Source organism: Pezoporus flaviventris, unplaced genomic scaffold, assembly GCF_033815535.1.
Source record: "Pezoporus flaviventris isolate CSIRO_AGI_PZ_B2104156 unplaced genomic scaffold, CSIRO_AGI_Pfla_v1 ptg000006l, whole genome shotgun sequence".
Classification (NCBI taxonomy): domain Eukaryota; kingdom Metazoa; phylum Chordata; class Aves; order Psittaciformes; family Psittacidae; genus Pezoporus; species Pezoporus flaviventris.
The window spans coordinates 21,885,541-21,903,188 of NW_026892554.1; the positions used below are offsets into that span (position 1 = coordinate 21,885,541).

General features: G+C 46.2%; 1 protein-coding gene across 6 annotated transcripts in view; it reads right to left on the reverse strand.

The window, feature by feature from the left end:
- Positions 1-17,648, reverse strand: part of ZNF592 (zinc finger protein 592) — a 44,564-nt gene that overhangs the window by 11,806 nt on the left and 15,110 nt on the right. For all 6 annotated transcript variants that reach the window (XM_061447444.1, XM_061447442.1, XM_061447441.1 and 3 more), the window contains 2 exons: positions 5,693-5,871; positions 892-1,068 (listed from right to left, as the gene is read on the reverse strand). In XM_061447444.1, coding sequence (XP_061303428.1) covers positions 892-1,068; positions 5,693-5,871 — 356 coding nt within the window. The remainder of the gene's footprint in view (positions 1-891; positions 1,069-5,692; positions 5,872-17,648) is intronic.

Genomic DNA, 17,648 nt, shown 5'->3' on the forward strand with positions numbered 1-17,648 from the left:
GAAGGGCTTGGGGGTGTTGGTCGATTAGAAACTGAATGTGAGCTGGCTTCAGTGTGCACTTGATACCAGAAATCAACTGTGTCCCAGGCAGGTCAAAGGAGGTGGTCCTACCCCTCTACTCTGCTATCATGAGACCTCACTTGCAGCACTGTATGCAGTGCTAGTGTCCTCAACATAAGGAGGACATGGAGCTGTTGGAGCAAGTCCAGAGGAGGCCACAAGGATGATCAGGGGCTGGAGCACCTTCTCGATGGAGACAGACTGAGAACATCGGGGCTGTTCAGCCTGGAGAAGAGAAGCTGTGTGGTTACCTCAGAGCACTTTCCAGTATCTAAAGGGGACTACAAGGATGCTGGAGAGGGACTCTTCATCAGGGACTGTAGCTATAGGACAAGGGGTGATGGGTTCAAACTGAAACAAGGGAAGTTCAGTTTACAAGTTCAGGAAGAAGTTCTTCCCTGTGAGAACGGTGAGGCAGTGGAACAGGCTGTCCAGAAAAGTGGTAAATGCCCCATGCCTGGCAGTGTTCAAAGTCTGGCTGGACAGAGCCTTGGGTGACATAGTCTAGTGGAAGGTGTCCCTGCCCATGGCAAGGGGGTTGGAACTGAATGATCTTAAGGTCCCTTCCAACACAAACATTCTATGATTCTATAATTCTACGATATTCAGCTCTTTCTTGCCCAAGTTCCTCTTCTCCTACCCGGGGGACCACGTTTGTATGAAGAAGAGCACACTGTGGTTAGGAACAGACCCACACCAGCAGACAAAGCAGCAGTTCTTCTCATATGAAGACAGAAACCAGAAACAGAAAAAAAAAAAAGGGAGGTAAAGGAGGAATCCTGGAGCTACCCAGCAAGGGAGAAGAGGAAATGATAAATCTGAAATATTTACTGAGTAGTCTTGTGAGGCTCTGCTGGGTGCTGGCTGCTCATGTGAGTCGTGGTGCTGTCGGCCGACTTGAAGGCCATCGGGCAAAAAGAACACTTGTGGAAGACTTCGCAGTGTTTCTCGTGGATGTGCACTTTGAGCATGGCGAGGGTCATGAAGACAACTCCACAATGGATGCACCTGGGGGACACACAAAGAAAGAGCCAAGTTACAGCCACAGTGCTGCTTCCAAGATACACACAAAGTGGCACAGGTAGAGGCAAGCACCAGGCTATAGTGGGTCCTTGTTTAGTACCTTCAGTAGCAACATGGAAGAGTCAAGGAGGAATAGAATACAGGTGTGCTGGTTTTGTCTGGGATAGAGTGATTTTCTTTGTACTAGCTAGCATGGGGCTATATTTTGGATTTGTGCTGAAAACAGTGTTGATAATTCAGGGATGTGTGTTATGTGTGACAAAGCCCAAATTTCCAGGAGATGGCTGAACACCTGCCTGCAATGGGAAGCAGGGAGTAAGTTCCTGGGTGTGCTTTGCTTCTGTGTTAGCTTTTATTTACCTAATAACCTGTCTTTACTTCAACCCATGAGTTTCCTCACTTTCACCCTTCTGATTCTTTTCCCCATCTCACTGGGCAGGGGTGAGTGAGAGGCTGCATAGGGCTGAGCTGCTGGCTGGGGTTAAGCCACAACACAGGAATTCACAGGCTGGGCAGATGTCACTATCAGATGCTAGTGACAAGATCTATAAAATTAGCCTTCAGAAACTAAAACAACCCAGAAAGAATAAAGGAAAATGTGGTTCAGCAAAACGCCAGCCCTGTATCTGTGAAAGCCAACTCTGCCACAGATGAAAGTGAAGAACTAAAGTAAAAGTATCTGATAAGATCTCAGCATAAATACCAGTCAGTCTCCAGTACAAAACAAAAAGGATATTGAGCTACAAAATCCTCAGTAACCCTGTACAATTGGCTCTCATTCCCCACTAAGCACCAGAAAATAACGACAACAGCAAAGATACTGAAAATAGCAACAGAAACATGGAAGGAACTGATTAAACTCATTAAAATCATTAACACAAAGGTGTTGCCTAGGAAGTGCTTGCCTAGGAGCTGGGTGGATGCTCCGGGAAGAGCAGAGGTTGCATGTGGAGCCAAAGGATTCTTCTTGGCAGCTAAAAACATGGCCAGGCAGAGCACCAGGGTCACACCACTGGTCCCAGCCTGCCTCTCCTCCCAGTGCGCTCTGTGACAGACCTTGCCTGGTACTCCCCCAGGATGGAAACCACCAGCAGCCTTACTGTATTTAACTAATATTCCTCTCAAGAACCCACCCACCTGCTGTACTTTGAGAGCAGCCACACAGCACTGCAAGGGCTCATGAAGATGCAGAGTGTCCTCACCTGCCTTGGCCACACCAGCCATGGGGTTCACCATGCCCACAGGAGCACCTATGTTAATCAGGTACTAGGACAGCCTCTCCTAAGAATAGTCACTCAAAATGACTAGTGGCAGACCTCCGCTTGAGCCAGCACTGCACATAAAGACCATTACAGTGGAGCTCAGCTGGGCAATCCGTGGGGCTAATGCTTGTGCTTGTAGGATGTGAGAGGCACCCAAGGGATAACTTCCTCCAGTAAACCTGGAGCTAAGTCACCTTAGAAATATCTTTTTTGCCTTGTTCTGAGGTCTGCTGTTTGTGTGCTCGGCAGTACCACAGCACAGATGCTGCCGTCACAGATGGACCCCAGCTACTGAGCAACTGGAAGGGCTCCAAGCCTGTATCAAAACCAAACAAGCCGCTAGATTATCCTTCCCTCCAAACGAGCCTCCCAACAGTGTTTAGGAATCAAGACCATGCTTTGAAGCTATACTTCAAAAGATCATTAGGCAGAAGCCAGCCCGAAGGAGCCGAACCCTCTCTCCCAAAAATCTACACACAGATGTAGTGTTCTTAAGTTTAGAGAGAGAAGCGATGACAACAGCTGGTGTCATCTTTGGGGAAGCATGAAAACATCCTGCCCAGGTAGCTCTGCCTTCAAGCCTGATCCTCATGTGACACAGAGAGAGACTTTCTAGGATAGTAACCTCAGGAACCATGTTATTATGGAAGAATAAATTCCCCAAGTATAAATGGAAGAACAAGTGCTAATCCTGACAGTAAGGTCTGGCTGGTACATCCAGGAATATCCAACAGGTTTCTTCCACAAGCGTTCCCTGAACTAACAATAGATGGTTTTGCATTCTGCTTAGTTTTGGTAAGTACTTCAATTAGAATTAGGGATGAAATGAGTACTAGCTCAAGGTCAAATGATTACAAGTTGATTTAATTTTACAGTAAATGGAAGTTTAAACAACAGGCACTTTGTAATCAAGAATTCCAGTGCCAGCAGGACGAAGCTTGATAAAATAAAGCAATTAGCAGAACAAAGTGGATGGAGGATGTCAGAGGCTTGCCATGTAATTTCTACAAATTGCAAATTCTGCTATCATCTCCCCAGGAAGGAGGGGAGGGAGAATAATACGCCAGTGAAGACTCTTGGATAGCCCCAGGACAAGGAGGGGTGGTGTAAAAGTCTTGGAAAGCAGCCTGCAAGAGAAGATAAAACTACAAGATGTTGTCTTAACCCTCTGAACATTTCCTGTGCTGTCACCTTCCAGCCTCTCAACTCTCCAGATGGCACCAAGCAGGAAAACAAGCCCCAGATCAGTGGAGACGGCCAGCAGGTGCTTGGAAAAGGTGGGGAGGTGACACTTGGCTCCAAGTGGAAGAAGCATTTAGGACAGACTTGGGGATTTTAATTTTTAACTGCAGAAGGCCTTTCTCATTTTCAATGCAATCACTTGCCATGATTAAAACCCAAATAAAACAGTCTTACTCCAAACTTCACTGAACACATTGGGGTATTAGGAAGAAAGGAGACAGAATAAGGACTGAACACACAAACAAACAAACAAACAAAAACCAAACAAACCCCAAACTTATGCATCAGAAAATCAATGAAAACAAGGATATAGTGAGAATCAGCAAAATAGAGCTGATCCTGGGAAGGATTTAAAAGAACCTCTCAGTTTTTCAGCCCTTCAAGTAACAAAAGTGAAAGAAACGAAGTGGCTACATGACCACAGGGCAGATGCCAAGGACTATCAACATATGGTTCTGCAACCAGAGTTTATTTCTTCCTTTTCCAAAATAGCAGAGACAAGCAGGATAACAAGGATGGCACAGCCAGAAGTTTACCTGTCTGGTAAACCCAGTTTTCACATATGAGCTTGAGCAGATGCAAACTAGAGAAGTTAAAGAAATTTAGCTTCTAGAGAAGCTGAGTAAAGCTAAAAACCCTGCAAGCATCATTCTTGAGCTCTGTCTTGGTTTAAATCTTCTTTAATGTCCTTGACATAGAAAGAAGGCATTTGCTGCTCACAGCATCATAAAGATATTACTGTAAGACATCTGGAATGAATAATGTTCTTAAAAAATGCCAGGTCATACACTTAAGAGTCAGGATCAAGCTTTGCTCTACACTGCAAGCCCATCACTTAGAGGCAAAAGGACTTGCACTGGATCACTGCTAAAAGACTGAGTTTCCTATATAGTGCAGCTTGGGCCTACGTAACTGTGACAACGTTATTGATCCAGGCATCAAGAGGGATGAGGATGCTGCACAAGCAGCTCAGCATGCTGAAGTTGTGCCTGCATTTGGGATTCTTAGGTGCCAGTGAAGTCCAAAGAACTGCACCAAAGCCATGGTTAGTTTTCTGACATCTCCATTCCAATTTTTCCATTTCAGGGAAAACATTATTTTTCAGCTTTCCTCCCTCTCTCAGATTAACCCATCTTCAAACAGCCCGAGTATCACAGCCATTTAATTTGCTACGGAATTAATCCTTTGTTGTGGGCTCTGCCCCCTCCAATCAGATCCCACATAAAAAGACACTTCTCTGTATATAATTAAATTCAGAATCAGTTTGTTATGTGTGTCTTGTCTTCACAGTTGAAAGAAAAAGCCCTTGAAAAACTAAGTGTGATTTCAGAACAAACTACACAGGCTTCCTGAATTTGCAGCCATCTTAAAAGAACAGCTCCATGAGCAAAAATTGCCCTATTCATTTTAAATCTCAAAGTATTCAATGGCAATAAGAGAAAAAACAGAACTTAAAAGGTTGCTAGTCTCATCTCCCAAGTAAATCATCTCTGTCTTAAGAGCTGTGCTGCAGCTGAGGTGATCTAAACATGCCAAGGAGGAAAGCCTTGTAGGGAAAAGTCTTTTATTAAAATGTCTTTTATTAAAGCAATCAATTTGGTTGGAGAAGAGACAACACATGCAGGCATACACACAACCACATCCAGAGCCTTCCTCCATTTGTCTCAGTTCATGAGAAGTGTTTGGAGAATTGTAGGCACATATAAGAAAATAATCTATGCCCTTCTCATGCAGGCACACATCCCTCAGACCATTATAACTTACATAAATATAAGTTCAAACCTTAAAGAGACTTAGAGGATTAAGATCTGCAATCTTTTTGCTGGAAATATCAATCCTGAGACACTTGTCTGCAACTTCAATTCAACACAAAGTTCCTTCAGCTTAAAGATGCCTCCAAATAATTTCTGCTCTCAGAAACCTCTCTTAAATCCATTTAGTAATTCCGATTTTGAAATAGGTTTTATCATGCAGCAAACCACACCAGCTCCTGGCTACATCCTCTTTTGTTTCTGTTGCAAGGAAAACACATTTCCAAAGATCTAAATCCCAGTTTCTCATTCCCTCTTGTCATCTCAGCACAGACCCTCTGGACCTGCACAAACCTGAATCCCACTTTGCGGGAGTAATGCAGGCAGTTCTCCTTGACGTGAGTCTGGAAGTAGGCGGAGCGGCAGACGGCGCCGCACTCTGGGCAGCAGTACGGAGACTTGTGAGCGTGGATCCTCTGGTGAGCGCAGTAACTGCACTGGTTGGGCAGCATCATCTGGCACACTTGACACGTCTGATGAGAAGAAGGTTACATTAGTTAGTTATCCTCTATTTGTTTCTTTGTCCCCCCAAGTCGCCCTAGAAAACTTTCAGGTTTAGAGGAAGCTCCAGCACATTCCTCTAGTAGAAACATAAACTCTACGAAGCTCTTTGGCTAGCCTCCTCAGCACCTTTTTCCACAACAACCCTAACAATTTCCACAGTAGCCATTCCCAATGGCAGTATCCATTCTTAAGCCATGTTCTCTGCGGATTATTTCCTTTTTTTCTCTTAAAAAAGGAAAACAAAATCTTTCACTCTTAGCTCCACTGATATTCTGCTTGGTCACTGCTTTCATTTCTGCATTAACGCATTTGAGAAGGAAAGCACATTTCTCAACAAGTCCCCACCCTGCACCAAGGTCACGCCAAAATAGCATGAAAACTCCATTATACCCCATCTCCAAATCCTCACTGCTGAACACAATGCAGCTCTGACATGCAGCAGCCTTCACCACCAAAACCACACTTGTGTCTCTTGAAAGATTTCTCTGGACCACTGAAATCTGAACTTTCAAAGACCACAAACTACATGCGCTATGACATCTTTATAGAAACATGACAACTAGAAATGATGCAAAGACTCTTACTCTCCCCATTTCTGCACTCCTTCTGAAATCCACCTTTTCCCCTACCCTTCCAAGAGCCACACTTACTATCAATACCACTTTGCAGAAGAAGCATCATTTACTTCATGTGTAAAGTGTTTTATGTGGACATATCACTCCAGTTTCAACAGCTGTCAAACCTCTGCACCCTTTCACACATGCCTCAACTCCTCTGTATTCATTCAAAGCCCAGGAGCAGCTACTTGTCCTCTCTAGGGTGCATATTACTTGATGCCTAAGCAGGAGTAAAGCTGGAGCAGGAGTAAAGCTGGAACAGACACCAGACCTCCAGCCTTGAGCCTTCTAGGAGCTCAAACTCTATTCCGTCATTAAAACCCACACAATTCCTCTGCTCCTAACTCCTGCTTAAGAATGAACTACAGCAAGCAGCTAATTATGGATTATCACATCAGGTAATTTAACTACATCATTTCTTCCGCTATCATTAAAGAAGGTTACAGGGCTCATTAGCTCAGATATGGTGACAAGTTGTACCAGAGTGTGTGCCTACATGGTCAAGCAAAACTTTCAATGTAGCATGTGCCTACACAGCTGGACCAAACCAAGTCCTGCAGGCTTCACTGCTGGCAACCAGGGCTCAGAAACCTGGGAGAGAAGCAACTAAATCTGACAAAAAAGATTAAGTGCCAACTCCATTTTCTCTATCATTGCTGTTCTATGCAGCATCTCTGTGATGCTCCACTATACAACATCTACCAGTGACCGGTCAAAAACACTGCAGGTAACAGAAAGCATCATTTATAATAAAAGCTATGACAAACCTGAAAAAGGTTAATGAGGGAGGGAGGGGAGGGCTTAAAAAAACAGGAGGAAACTGCAGAAATTGCCAAACATGTCAGAAGCCTCAGACACGTGATCCCAGACATGCTGCAACTGAAGTTTAGAGAAAACGTTTCCCTCAAGAAAGAGAGAAATGGGTAGAAGAAACCACATTATAGGACCCCCATGCCTGCACCCAAATGCAATTCAAACAAACTAAAGAGTATTTCAGCCCTTCCCCAAATGCTTGGAGAAGCCCCTTAATTTCAGCAGAGAAAACCAGCACTACTGAGCCATGGTGTGAGCTGTGAAATATAAGCAGAAATGGGAACATGGGAAATAGAAAAGCCCCCAGGATATATCTCGGAGTTGCTGAACGGGACCTTAAATTTTCCAGAGCTCTCTCAAATCTCCAAATAAGAGCTGCAAGAAGAAAATAATATCCAGGGCAGTTCTATTGTGGTTTATGGCATTGGTTTTTCTAATCGAGTTTTGATTTGTAATGGGAAATTTAACTTCTTGGCCTTATCAAAACAGCACTCCTCTTGCTTTGATCCTGCCTAGCATTCAAGGCAGACTCAGCACAAGCACAAGTTGAAAGCACCTTTGCCCTTGTAGCTTAGTGAGATACATTTCCTCTCCAGATCCTGCCTTGTCAAAGCCAATTTAGTTTTGATTTTAAGCCTGCAAAGAGACAGTCTGAGGCTCATCTCTTCCTCCCCAGCATGGCCCCAAAGGCACCCTGGCACACAACACACAGTAAAGACCTGAATTTTCACTGTCATGCATGCTTGTGCTAGATCTGAAATATGCCAAAATCGCCCCACATTTAATGGGCTCCAGGCCTGGGCACTGCTGCCTGGGGATGTGCAGAGCAGCAGCAAGCTCACAGACCTGAGCTTCAGCACTGCTCTCTGATTTGTGTCTGGATGCAGCAGACCTGGTGGTCCTGACATTGTGAACAACTCCCTCACTTTCTGAGGTGTCCCTGTGAGACCGTTACATCTGAAGAGTAACTAATGCCATGTGTGAGTCAGCATAAAGCAAGCTTCAGCTGGGGAAACGAAATCATCTCACGGTGCTTGGTCCCTTTAGCTTATGGGCTGCTGGGGTGGAAAAGATGAATCCTATATCCTTTACATTGCGCTTGTGCTCCTGCTATTACTTTGCACCCACCCAGCCGAAGTGAAAGGGTAACTTAAGACACCAGCTGACCCTGCCACACACAAAGGTACAAGCGGACAATAGACTCCAAATACCACTCTGTCATGGGTAAAATTCTTCTATAAACTACTTTTAATTAAAGGTTTAATATGCCAGCTCTGCTGATGGAGCACAAAGCTGATCATTTAGTTGTGTTTGGTGCCTATGCTTAGAAACACGGCATTTCAGCAGCACCACTCAGTAGACCCAGGACAATTAAACACAGCAGCCAGGGCTGATGTGGAAAAGACCCACTAGAATTTACTTCCAAATGGCATTTATAACAAAACAAATAAAACCACAATGGAGGATGCAGGAATACATGGCCCATGGGGCACAGCACAGTCCGGTCCATGCCATCAGCCACCTGCACAGCAAATGCAGAAGCAAAGGAGGCAGCTTCAGCTGCCTTTTGCTGGTCAGGTCCAGCAAAAGGGAGCCCCCTACTCCTCCCTTGTTACATGAAAGGCTTGTCAGGTACCAAACCCATGTCAGCGTAGGGCAGAAAAGTTTGGGGGACAGCTAGCAAGAGCCTTCAAAACTAGTGGTTATCTTCTTAAGGCTCCATTAGAGCAGGAAGCCTGCCAGAGAGTGCATACACATGACATGGGAATAAAAAGCAAAACTGTGAGGATAAAGAAATGATTTTTTTGCATGTGCAGATGCTGGGGAAGAAGCTGGAAGGATTCCTATGCTGACCCCATGCTCTGCAGGGGGAACTAAAACTAGCCCAAGCCTCCGAGTTCAGATCTTCCTGTGGAAATGTCAAGAAGTTGGGGAGTAAACAGACAAAATGAAGAGCGATGAGTCACAGGACACATTAGTAAGAATAAGGAAAACTGTCATCTTTAACAAGCACTACTTGTACTTCAGAAAAGTCAATGCAAGCTTCTCTCCTCCTGCTTCACAAACCTATCCAAGCTCTCCAGAGGAGTCAACAACCATGTGGGTAAGGAAGATCTGACCTGCAGGTGGGTCAGGTTACCTGGAGTTCCAAAATCGTTTTGCAACACCCTTCCTGAAAGGATTTTAAGGAAACTAAGCTGCCACAGTATGAGGAAGGCTTGTGCTTAAATAAAGAAGTGGCAAGAAGAAAGGAATAACCAACCAGTTCTTTGATGGAGGAGGGTCCCCAGTAAGTTCTGCTGGAATCTGGGCTCTTTGAAATAGTCTCAAAGTATCTGGGAAAGGGAAATGAGAAGTGAAATGGCAAAGACTGATGACGATAACTCAGGAGGTTACAGATAAGGGCTGACCACAAAGAACTGCAAAAAGACCATAGAGGACTGAGTGACTGCGTAAAGAAATGGCAGGTTGGATTTTTTTACTGAATCAACCAAGGAAGACAGAAGAGCTGGAGAAGGTGCAGTAGTGGTTACAAATTATAACCAACATTTTTATGCTCATGCTTATAATTTTCTTAACATCTGCAGAAGATGCGAGGCCAGAAATCCTGCCCAGGGGTATGACAGGGGGGTCCAGTCGTCCTCTCCACCCCAGGAGCTGCTGCATTTGTCAGGGCAAATGTGCAGCTGCCTGTGGGCTCCATCACTGAAGGCTTCATCTTGGAGCTGGAGGAGCTTTTTCTTTTGCAATTCTTCTGCATTTTATGAGAAACTGTAACTTGGTTCCAGATGTCACATTTTTATCTCTCTCCTAGTTTTCCATGACTTCTCAAAGAAGTCTGGCAGCAATTTGAGACATCCATTAGCCAGTTATTTCTAAAGCATGTTACCAGGATTTGATTTTGAGTTGTGTAATGTCTGTGTTTTTCATATACTCCCATAATCTACACTTTAATCAAGAGTTATTTATTATAAATCTTCTTTAATTCCGGTTTGCCCGCCACATCTCATTTGGCCTTTTCTTCCAGAAGGCACATCCACACACAGAGGAATGCTCAGATGTTCAGCTGAGGCAGAATACTTGATTTTAGTCCCATTTTTACTTGCAAGCTTCTTCAGAAGGGGGAAAAAATTAAAATACTCACTGAAGTAGAATGAAGGTTGAAAAACCCCACGGCTCCAAAAAGGTTCATCTGTTAAACCCAACCCTGTGGCCACAGATGTGTTTGTAAATCAAGACATTTATAGTTAACAAAGTTTTGCTCTGCAAAGTGGCTGTGTAGAGGTGGCACCACTAACCTTTCTGTTTTATTGACAGGACTGACCACACAACTTGGCATCAAATTTGATCCATTCATGATCATGTTTTCTTTTAACCGCCACTAGATCAGAGAGACAGAGCAACTCCCATCTTCTCACATGCAGGGATCACCACAGAATTCCTGAGGCCACTTTTCTCACTCAGGTAAAGCCTGTGAGCAGCGAGAGCATGATCCCTATCAACACACCACTGAAAAATTAACTCAGGGCATGAAACTCTTTGCTTTCACTTACACGCAATGCACAAGAGGAAAGGGAATGGCTTCAGCACAAGCACAGAAACTTTACTTTGGGTTTGGAGTGGTTTTGCTGTTACAGAGTCAAATGATAACGAATCTCATGCCTATTAAAGAGATTATTCCAGACTACAGAGATCCTCCTTGATATGATCATCATGCAGTGCAGCTTCAGCTAAAAACACAGGGCTGCACCAACCCTAAGACATGGGATCAAGGCTATGAAAGACAAAAAAGGTTCATAAGCCTAACCATCTCTGAATTAAAAGGAAAAAAAAAATTGCTAAGGACTCAAAGTGAAACAGTCAGAGGGGAACAGAAATTATATTTTTGGAATGTAAATGTTTTAAAGAATGCTTGCCCTTTACGTATTCAAACCAAAAATCCCCTGCTAGCACTGCCCCACAGTGCCAGTTCCTCCCAAATCCAGCTTTTTGTGAGCTTTGATTTTTCTACTGTAGGCAGAGCTGCAGGAGCAGCTGATACTTCTGCAACCAAGAGGTCACAGGGAGTTGGAGATTAGCAGGATGCTGCTGCTGTTAAAAAAACAGCAGTGACATACTACTTAAAGTTAACCTTTAACTTCGTATTAGCCTTCACCTGCTGCCTCACTGGAATAAATGCCAGGAACCTGCATCCTTCACTGTAGATGCTCCAGAATCTCCAGCATGCAGCAGCGTGATGTGCTGGCTCTGGCAGCACAGCTAGTCTCAACACCTTCATCTCTACAACTCTGTGCTCTCCTTTGCTACCTTCTACCAGTATGACTGTTGCTGGGCCACGCTACAGCCAAGATCCAGATGCCTGGAAGATTGTTTTTGACTTGATTTAGTTCAAACATCCAGGTTACAATGCTGCTACATAAAATTTTACCAATGTGAGAAGTGGTGAGCAGAGAATTTCTCTTGCTGTCACTGTAATGACTAAACCATACCCCACCCCAGGTTCTCTTTAAATGAACAGGCATCACCGCATTAGCATGTTGAATTAACAGCTGAAAAAAACCTGCAACAGAAACTCGACATTCTTAATTTGAGGAAGAAAAATCCAGAACCCAACTGACAAGCTAAAACCAGTGTGTTCAAGTTCCAGTGACAGAATATACATGCCAAGTCCCGTCCTTAACTCCTATACACTCTTATGCTGCCATACCCAAGCACAGCAAAGATAGTTTATTTCCTTGGTTATAGTTGCCTGTTTTAAGATTGACGACAGCCTGTGGAGCTAGTGCCACTGAGGGAGTCTGCCTGGCCTTCAGCCTGAAGGACATGACCACAGGACAATCAATCCAAAACTTCTGCCATCCGTCCTCTCTTTTGCTACCTCCAGCTTACTCCCCCTTTCATCTGTTCATTCTCTGCCTCATCAGTGCATCCCATCTCCTCTTGTCAACCTTGTTCACCCTTATTTGTATCCCTGCACCTCACTCACTGCCCAACACACTCCCAAAACTTGTGTCCTCCTCAGACCTTCACCAAGACCGACTCCTACAAACATATTTAAATCATTCCAGGACACAGGCTGCTTAAGCCTTAGTAAAATAGGCATTCAATTAAAACCTTATTTGCTGGAAAATAAGGCTGTTCAATAAACACAAAGTATGTTTTTTGTGTATGTAAAAAAATCCCTGGTTAAACTGTCAGTGTAGACTTAGAAACTTGACAGTTTTAGGAAACAAAGTAGAACTGCAATGGAAAAAAGCCACCAGCATCACAGATCTTAGGCAATTTCACATCAAATAAGCTTAATTCAGAATTTTCTCAGTCCATGGTCAGAAGACACTAGAAGCTGCCCCCATGTTGGACAGTGCCAGCTCCAAGAAGGACCTGTCACTGGCCAAAGCTGGGCCCACCACCGATGAGGGCAGCGCCTCTGAGGTAACGCATTTAAGAAAGGGTAAAAAATGCTGTGCAACTCCTGGGAGAGACGAGTGAGAAGATGTCAGACAGCCCAGCAGCCAGCAGACACCATGGTGGGTGAAGAAGGAGGAAGTGCTCCAGGCACTAGATGACAGATTCTCCTGCAGACCATCATGAATACCATGGTGATGCAGGCTGTCCCCCTGTAACCCATGAAGGACCACAGTGGAAGTGCCCTGAAGGAGGCTGTGACCCCATGGGAAGCCTGCACTGGAGCAGGCTCTTGTCTTGGCAGGACTTGTGGCCCCATGGAGAGAGGAGCCCACACTGGAGTAGGTTTGCTGACAGGACTTGTGACCTCATGGGAAGGACCCATGCTGGAGCAGCCTGCTCCTGAGGGATGCACCCATGGAAGGGAACCACACTGGAGCAGTTCGTGATGAACTCCAGCCTGTGGGAAGGACATGCACTGGAGAAGTCTGTGAAGGACTGTCTCTGTGTGAGGGACTCCGCACTAGAACAGGGGAAGAATGTGAGGAGGATGGAGTAGCAGAGATAAAGTGTTATAAACTGACCACAACCCCTATTTTCCTGCGTCACTCAGGGGACGCAGTGCCCCAGCAAGAAGGGAGCTCAGCTTCACTCCTGACTCTTGCTTCACTCCTCACGGGCAGGGAAGGTGTTTATAGCTTGCTTTCTATTTCTCACTATCCTACCCTGCCACAGTTCATTGGAAATAAATTCACTTCCCCAACACAAGCCTGTTCTGACTGTGATGGTGATTGATAAGCAATCCCCCTGTCCTTTACTCAACCTACAAGGCTTTGGTCACATTTTCTCCCCCAGGCCTACTGAGAAGGGGGTGACTGAGCATGCACCCACCCAACATTGACCCACCACACCCAACAGTGAACTGCTCTGCCTCTTGTATGGAGTCCTGGTTTGGGCTGGGATAGAGTTAAATCTCTTCCCAGTAGCTGGTGCTGTGCTGTGGTTTGGCTTCAGTCTGAGAACAATGCTGGTAACACAATGATGGTTTAGCTGTTGCTGAGCAGTGCTTACCCAAGTCAAGGACCTTTCAGTGTCCCATGCTCTGCCAGTAAGGAGGGGCACAAGAAGCTGTGAGGAAGCAGAGACAGGACACCTGACCCTAACTAAGCCAAAGGCATATTCCATACCATGGAACATCATGCCTAGTATAGAAACTGGGGGGAAGTTGGCTGCAAGATGCCAATCACTGCTTGCGGTCAGGCTGGGCATGTTTTGCTAAAAGCTCCTTGTTCATCCATGCAGACATCATGGCATTTTTGCATGACTTGCTGTTTGCTGGGATGGATTGCTCTAGAGCCTGAAGGAGGTGGCCCTTTAATATCAACCTCCTTTACTGGACTTCTCTTCCCTCCAGGACCTTATCACATAGGACTGTTTCAAGCAGATGCCTAAAGAGGCCAAAGTCTGATCATCTGTAGTCCACTGTTGTGACCTTGATTTTTGTCCTCAGAACCCTGAACTCCAGCATCCCATGGTCACTGCAGCCAAGGCTGGTTTTGACCTTCACATCCCCAGCAGGTCCTTTTCACTGGTGAGCAGGAGGTCCAGCAAAGAACCTCTCCTCCTTGGCTTCGCTATCACATGGCTCAGGAATTTGTTATCGATGCTGTCCAGGAACCTCCCAAACTGTTTACGCCCTGCTGGGCTGTCCCACTAGCACAGATCAGGGTGGCTGACGATCCCCATTAGGACCAGGGTCTGTGAACATGAGACTGCTTCCAGATGTCCACTTTTTCACCTGGTCAGGTGACATATATATGTCTATATATATATATATATATATATATATGCATGTATCTATAGCAGAGAGCCACTACAATGTCACCCATACTGGTCTGCTCTAATCCCAACCCGTAAATTCCTCACCCATTCCCAGTCAAGAGCTCCACATACTCCAGATGCTGCCTTACATGAAGGACAACTCCCCCTCCCCATCTTCCTGGCCTATATCCTGAAGAGCCTGGATGCCTCCATCACAACACTTCAGCCATCTAAGCTGTCCCACCACGTCTGTGCTGTCAACATCAAAACCCTGCAACTGCAAACAGATCTTGAGTTCCTCACATTTACTGCCCACGCTGTGTGCATTAGCATTAGAGACTTTAGAGGACCATCTCCTCTTTGCACCCTTTTCCCTCTCTCACAGCATTGAGCAGACCTGCACCTGGGCTCTCATCCCCTGCCCATCTCTCCCAAAGCTCTGTGATCAGCTTTGATATTCTCCAGGTTGCTTTTGGCAGCATCATTGATGCCCACATGGAAGAAGAATAAGGGAGCAGGAGCTTTTGTCTCAGTGCCAGAAGACACCAGCTTCCAACATCAGCTTCCATCCTACCCGAGACAGACTATGTTTTTGTCTCCAGTTCTCCTCTCCTCCTTGCTCTTGGCCATGCCTTGGATCCCAGTTTGCACCCATGCTCATTTTCTTCCCCCGAGCTGGTCTCACTCCTCCAAAGGCTGTAGGACCACCAGGGCCAGGCCAGCAAGCCTGGGTGGGGAAGAAGAGGGTGGGACTGTCGCCTTGTGTAAAAGTGATCACACGCTGATTTAAGCAGACCATTGAGCCGCACACAAGTTTTCTTCCTCCCTGTCTGCTCCTCCACCTCATCCTGATGCTCTGTTTTGGCCTCAGTGCAAGCTCCGGCTCCTGTCCTGCCACTCATCTCTTTGTCCTCCCAGGGATCCCTGCCTGGAGCTCCATTCCCTCAACATGCTTTCATCACAACACCCTCCATTCCTTTCCTTCTGCAAAATCCAGAGGGAAAATTTCCATATAAAACAAAATCTGTCCTCGCTTGTACCCAATGACTGCATTGAACACCCTTGCTTTGGAAGAGGGAGAAAGCAGTGCTTGATGGGGCCAAAGGAACTTTGGCTGATTTTCAATTCTGTAGTTTTCTAAATTAAAACATGAACAGGGGAGGGGAGGGTTACAGGTGGAGAAGGGTATGGCTGCTGTCTTTCTCCTTCTGCTTTGCTGCTGGGAAATTACCAGTGCAGCATGTGGCCCTACTAGCTTCTGGCAAGTTTTAGCCAATAAATTATAAAACATTGATTTAAGAGGGAGAAGGAAGAATAAAAACAAAAGGCAGCAATAAAATTGCTTTTAAATAACTCCAGTGTAGGTAGTACATAAACAGGATATGTCACGACTCATCGAATTGTTCTTATTAGACAAATAAAGGGTGACAGAAGAAGAAAGGGGGGCAGGGAGAACAAAAGCACAAAAATGCAAGAAAATTCAGAGGTCCTTCAGAGGTTTGCATTTTGTATTTTATTCAAGTTCCTACCTAGTTTGGTGGATTTTGGGTGGTGAAGTCAAAAAAGACACACAAAAAAAGTATGAAACATCTCTGGTTACCAGTAGATGGACAATTATGCCCAAGAGGGTCAGGAAGTACTTTGAATTCTTGTACGTTATTGTGCACTGGTCTGTCCTTGCCAAAAAAACAAGCGAGCTCTGTCTCAATACCAGTTTGTGGCTTTTGTTCGTTACTTCTGCTGCAAACCTCTTCCAGAATTCACTCCTCTGATGACTGTCGACCATCCTCTGATTTTGAGCGTAAATCTATTTCAGTCTGTTCTTATATCATTCTTGCCCCCAAGTTTAAAAAAGCTCTTTTATATAAACATCACACTAGATACAGCGTCCTCTGTATCCACTCTCACTCCATCAGGAAAACCACATCTAAAATGAAGGCACCAGGAGCTACAGTGGTTTTGTTCATCTGTAATTTGAGTCCAGCCCTGAGAAAGCTACAAAAACCTGCTGGATGCTAAGGAACTACCCAGGGAGATCCCTGCAAGTGCAGGAAGCTCTTCCTTACAGTTTCTGGTGGAGGAAAAGTGACACAACCCTCACCTTAAGACTGTGTCCACTTCAGTACTGAAGGCAACTCACCCTAACTTACCAGGCCTTTGCCAAGCTAAACTCAAAGGTTTTTTCAATTCAATTCAATTGCTGAGGTGAGTAGCTCGAGAGAGGACGCCTTCAACACCGGAGCGGGGGAGAGATCAGCGTCCAGGAGCCTCAACTCAGAGCGACAAGAGCCACCGAGGGAGCCTTGAGTCCTCAACAGGACCTGCCCGGGAGCCGGCAGCTCAGCTGACGCGAGCAGCTGACTCACACGGGGGGAGCCTGAAGCAGCGGCACCAGCCCTGGCTGGTTAAAAACCTGCCCCAGGGAGCGCGAGCGACCAGGAGCGCGGCGAACAGAGCGGGTCGAGGGAGACCAGGAGCGCGGCGAACAGAGCGGGTCGAGGGAGACCAGGAGCGCGGCGAACAGAGCGGGTCGAGGGAGACCAGGAGCGCGGCGAACAGAGCGGGTCGAGGGAGACCAGGAGCGCGGCGAACAGAGCGGGTCGAGGGAAACCAGGAGCGCGGCGAACAGAGCGGGCAAACAGAGCAGGTCGAGGCAGTTTGCGCAGCAGTCCGCGCGGGCAGGCGAGCGGGATGGTGAGCACTCGTCGTATGACCAGGGCCCGATCTAGGACCTCTGCTCTCGTTGCCCCGGCGTGGCCGGCGTAGGCACCCGGACAGAGCCGATGAGAGGGGAGGCTGCAGTGCAGAGCTCGGAGTGTAGAGAGTGCCTGCACTGGTCTCCTGAGGGGAGGGGCGCACAATGGGGAAGGCTGCACTCGGTGCTCCCTGGTGGAGGTGCTCTTGCAGCAGGGGCTGAGCTGCGGGATGCTGTTAATAGGCTGCGAGGTGTCAGGGAAGCTGAGGGGAAGCAGGAATGCTTGCTCCCGGCCCAAACGGTGCAGGGGCCTCGAGCTTCACCTCTAGCTCATGAAGGAAAGAAAGAGGCCGTTAACCTGGGAAGCTGGGAATTAGTGACCAAAAAAAAAAAA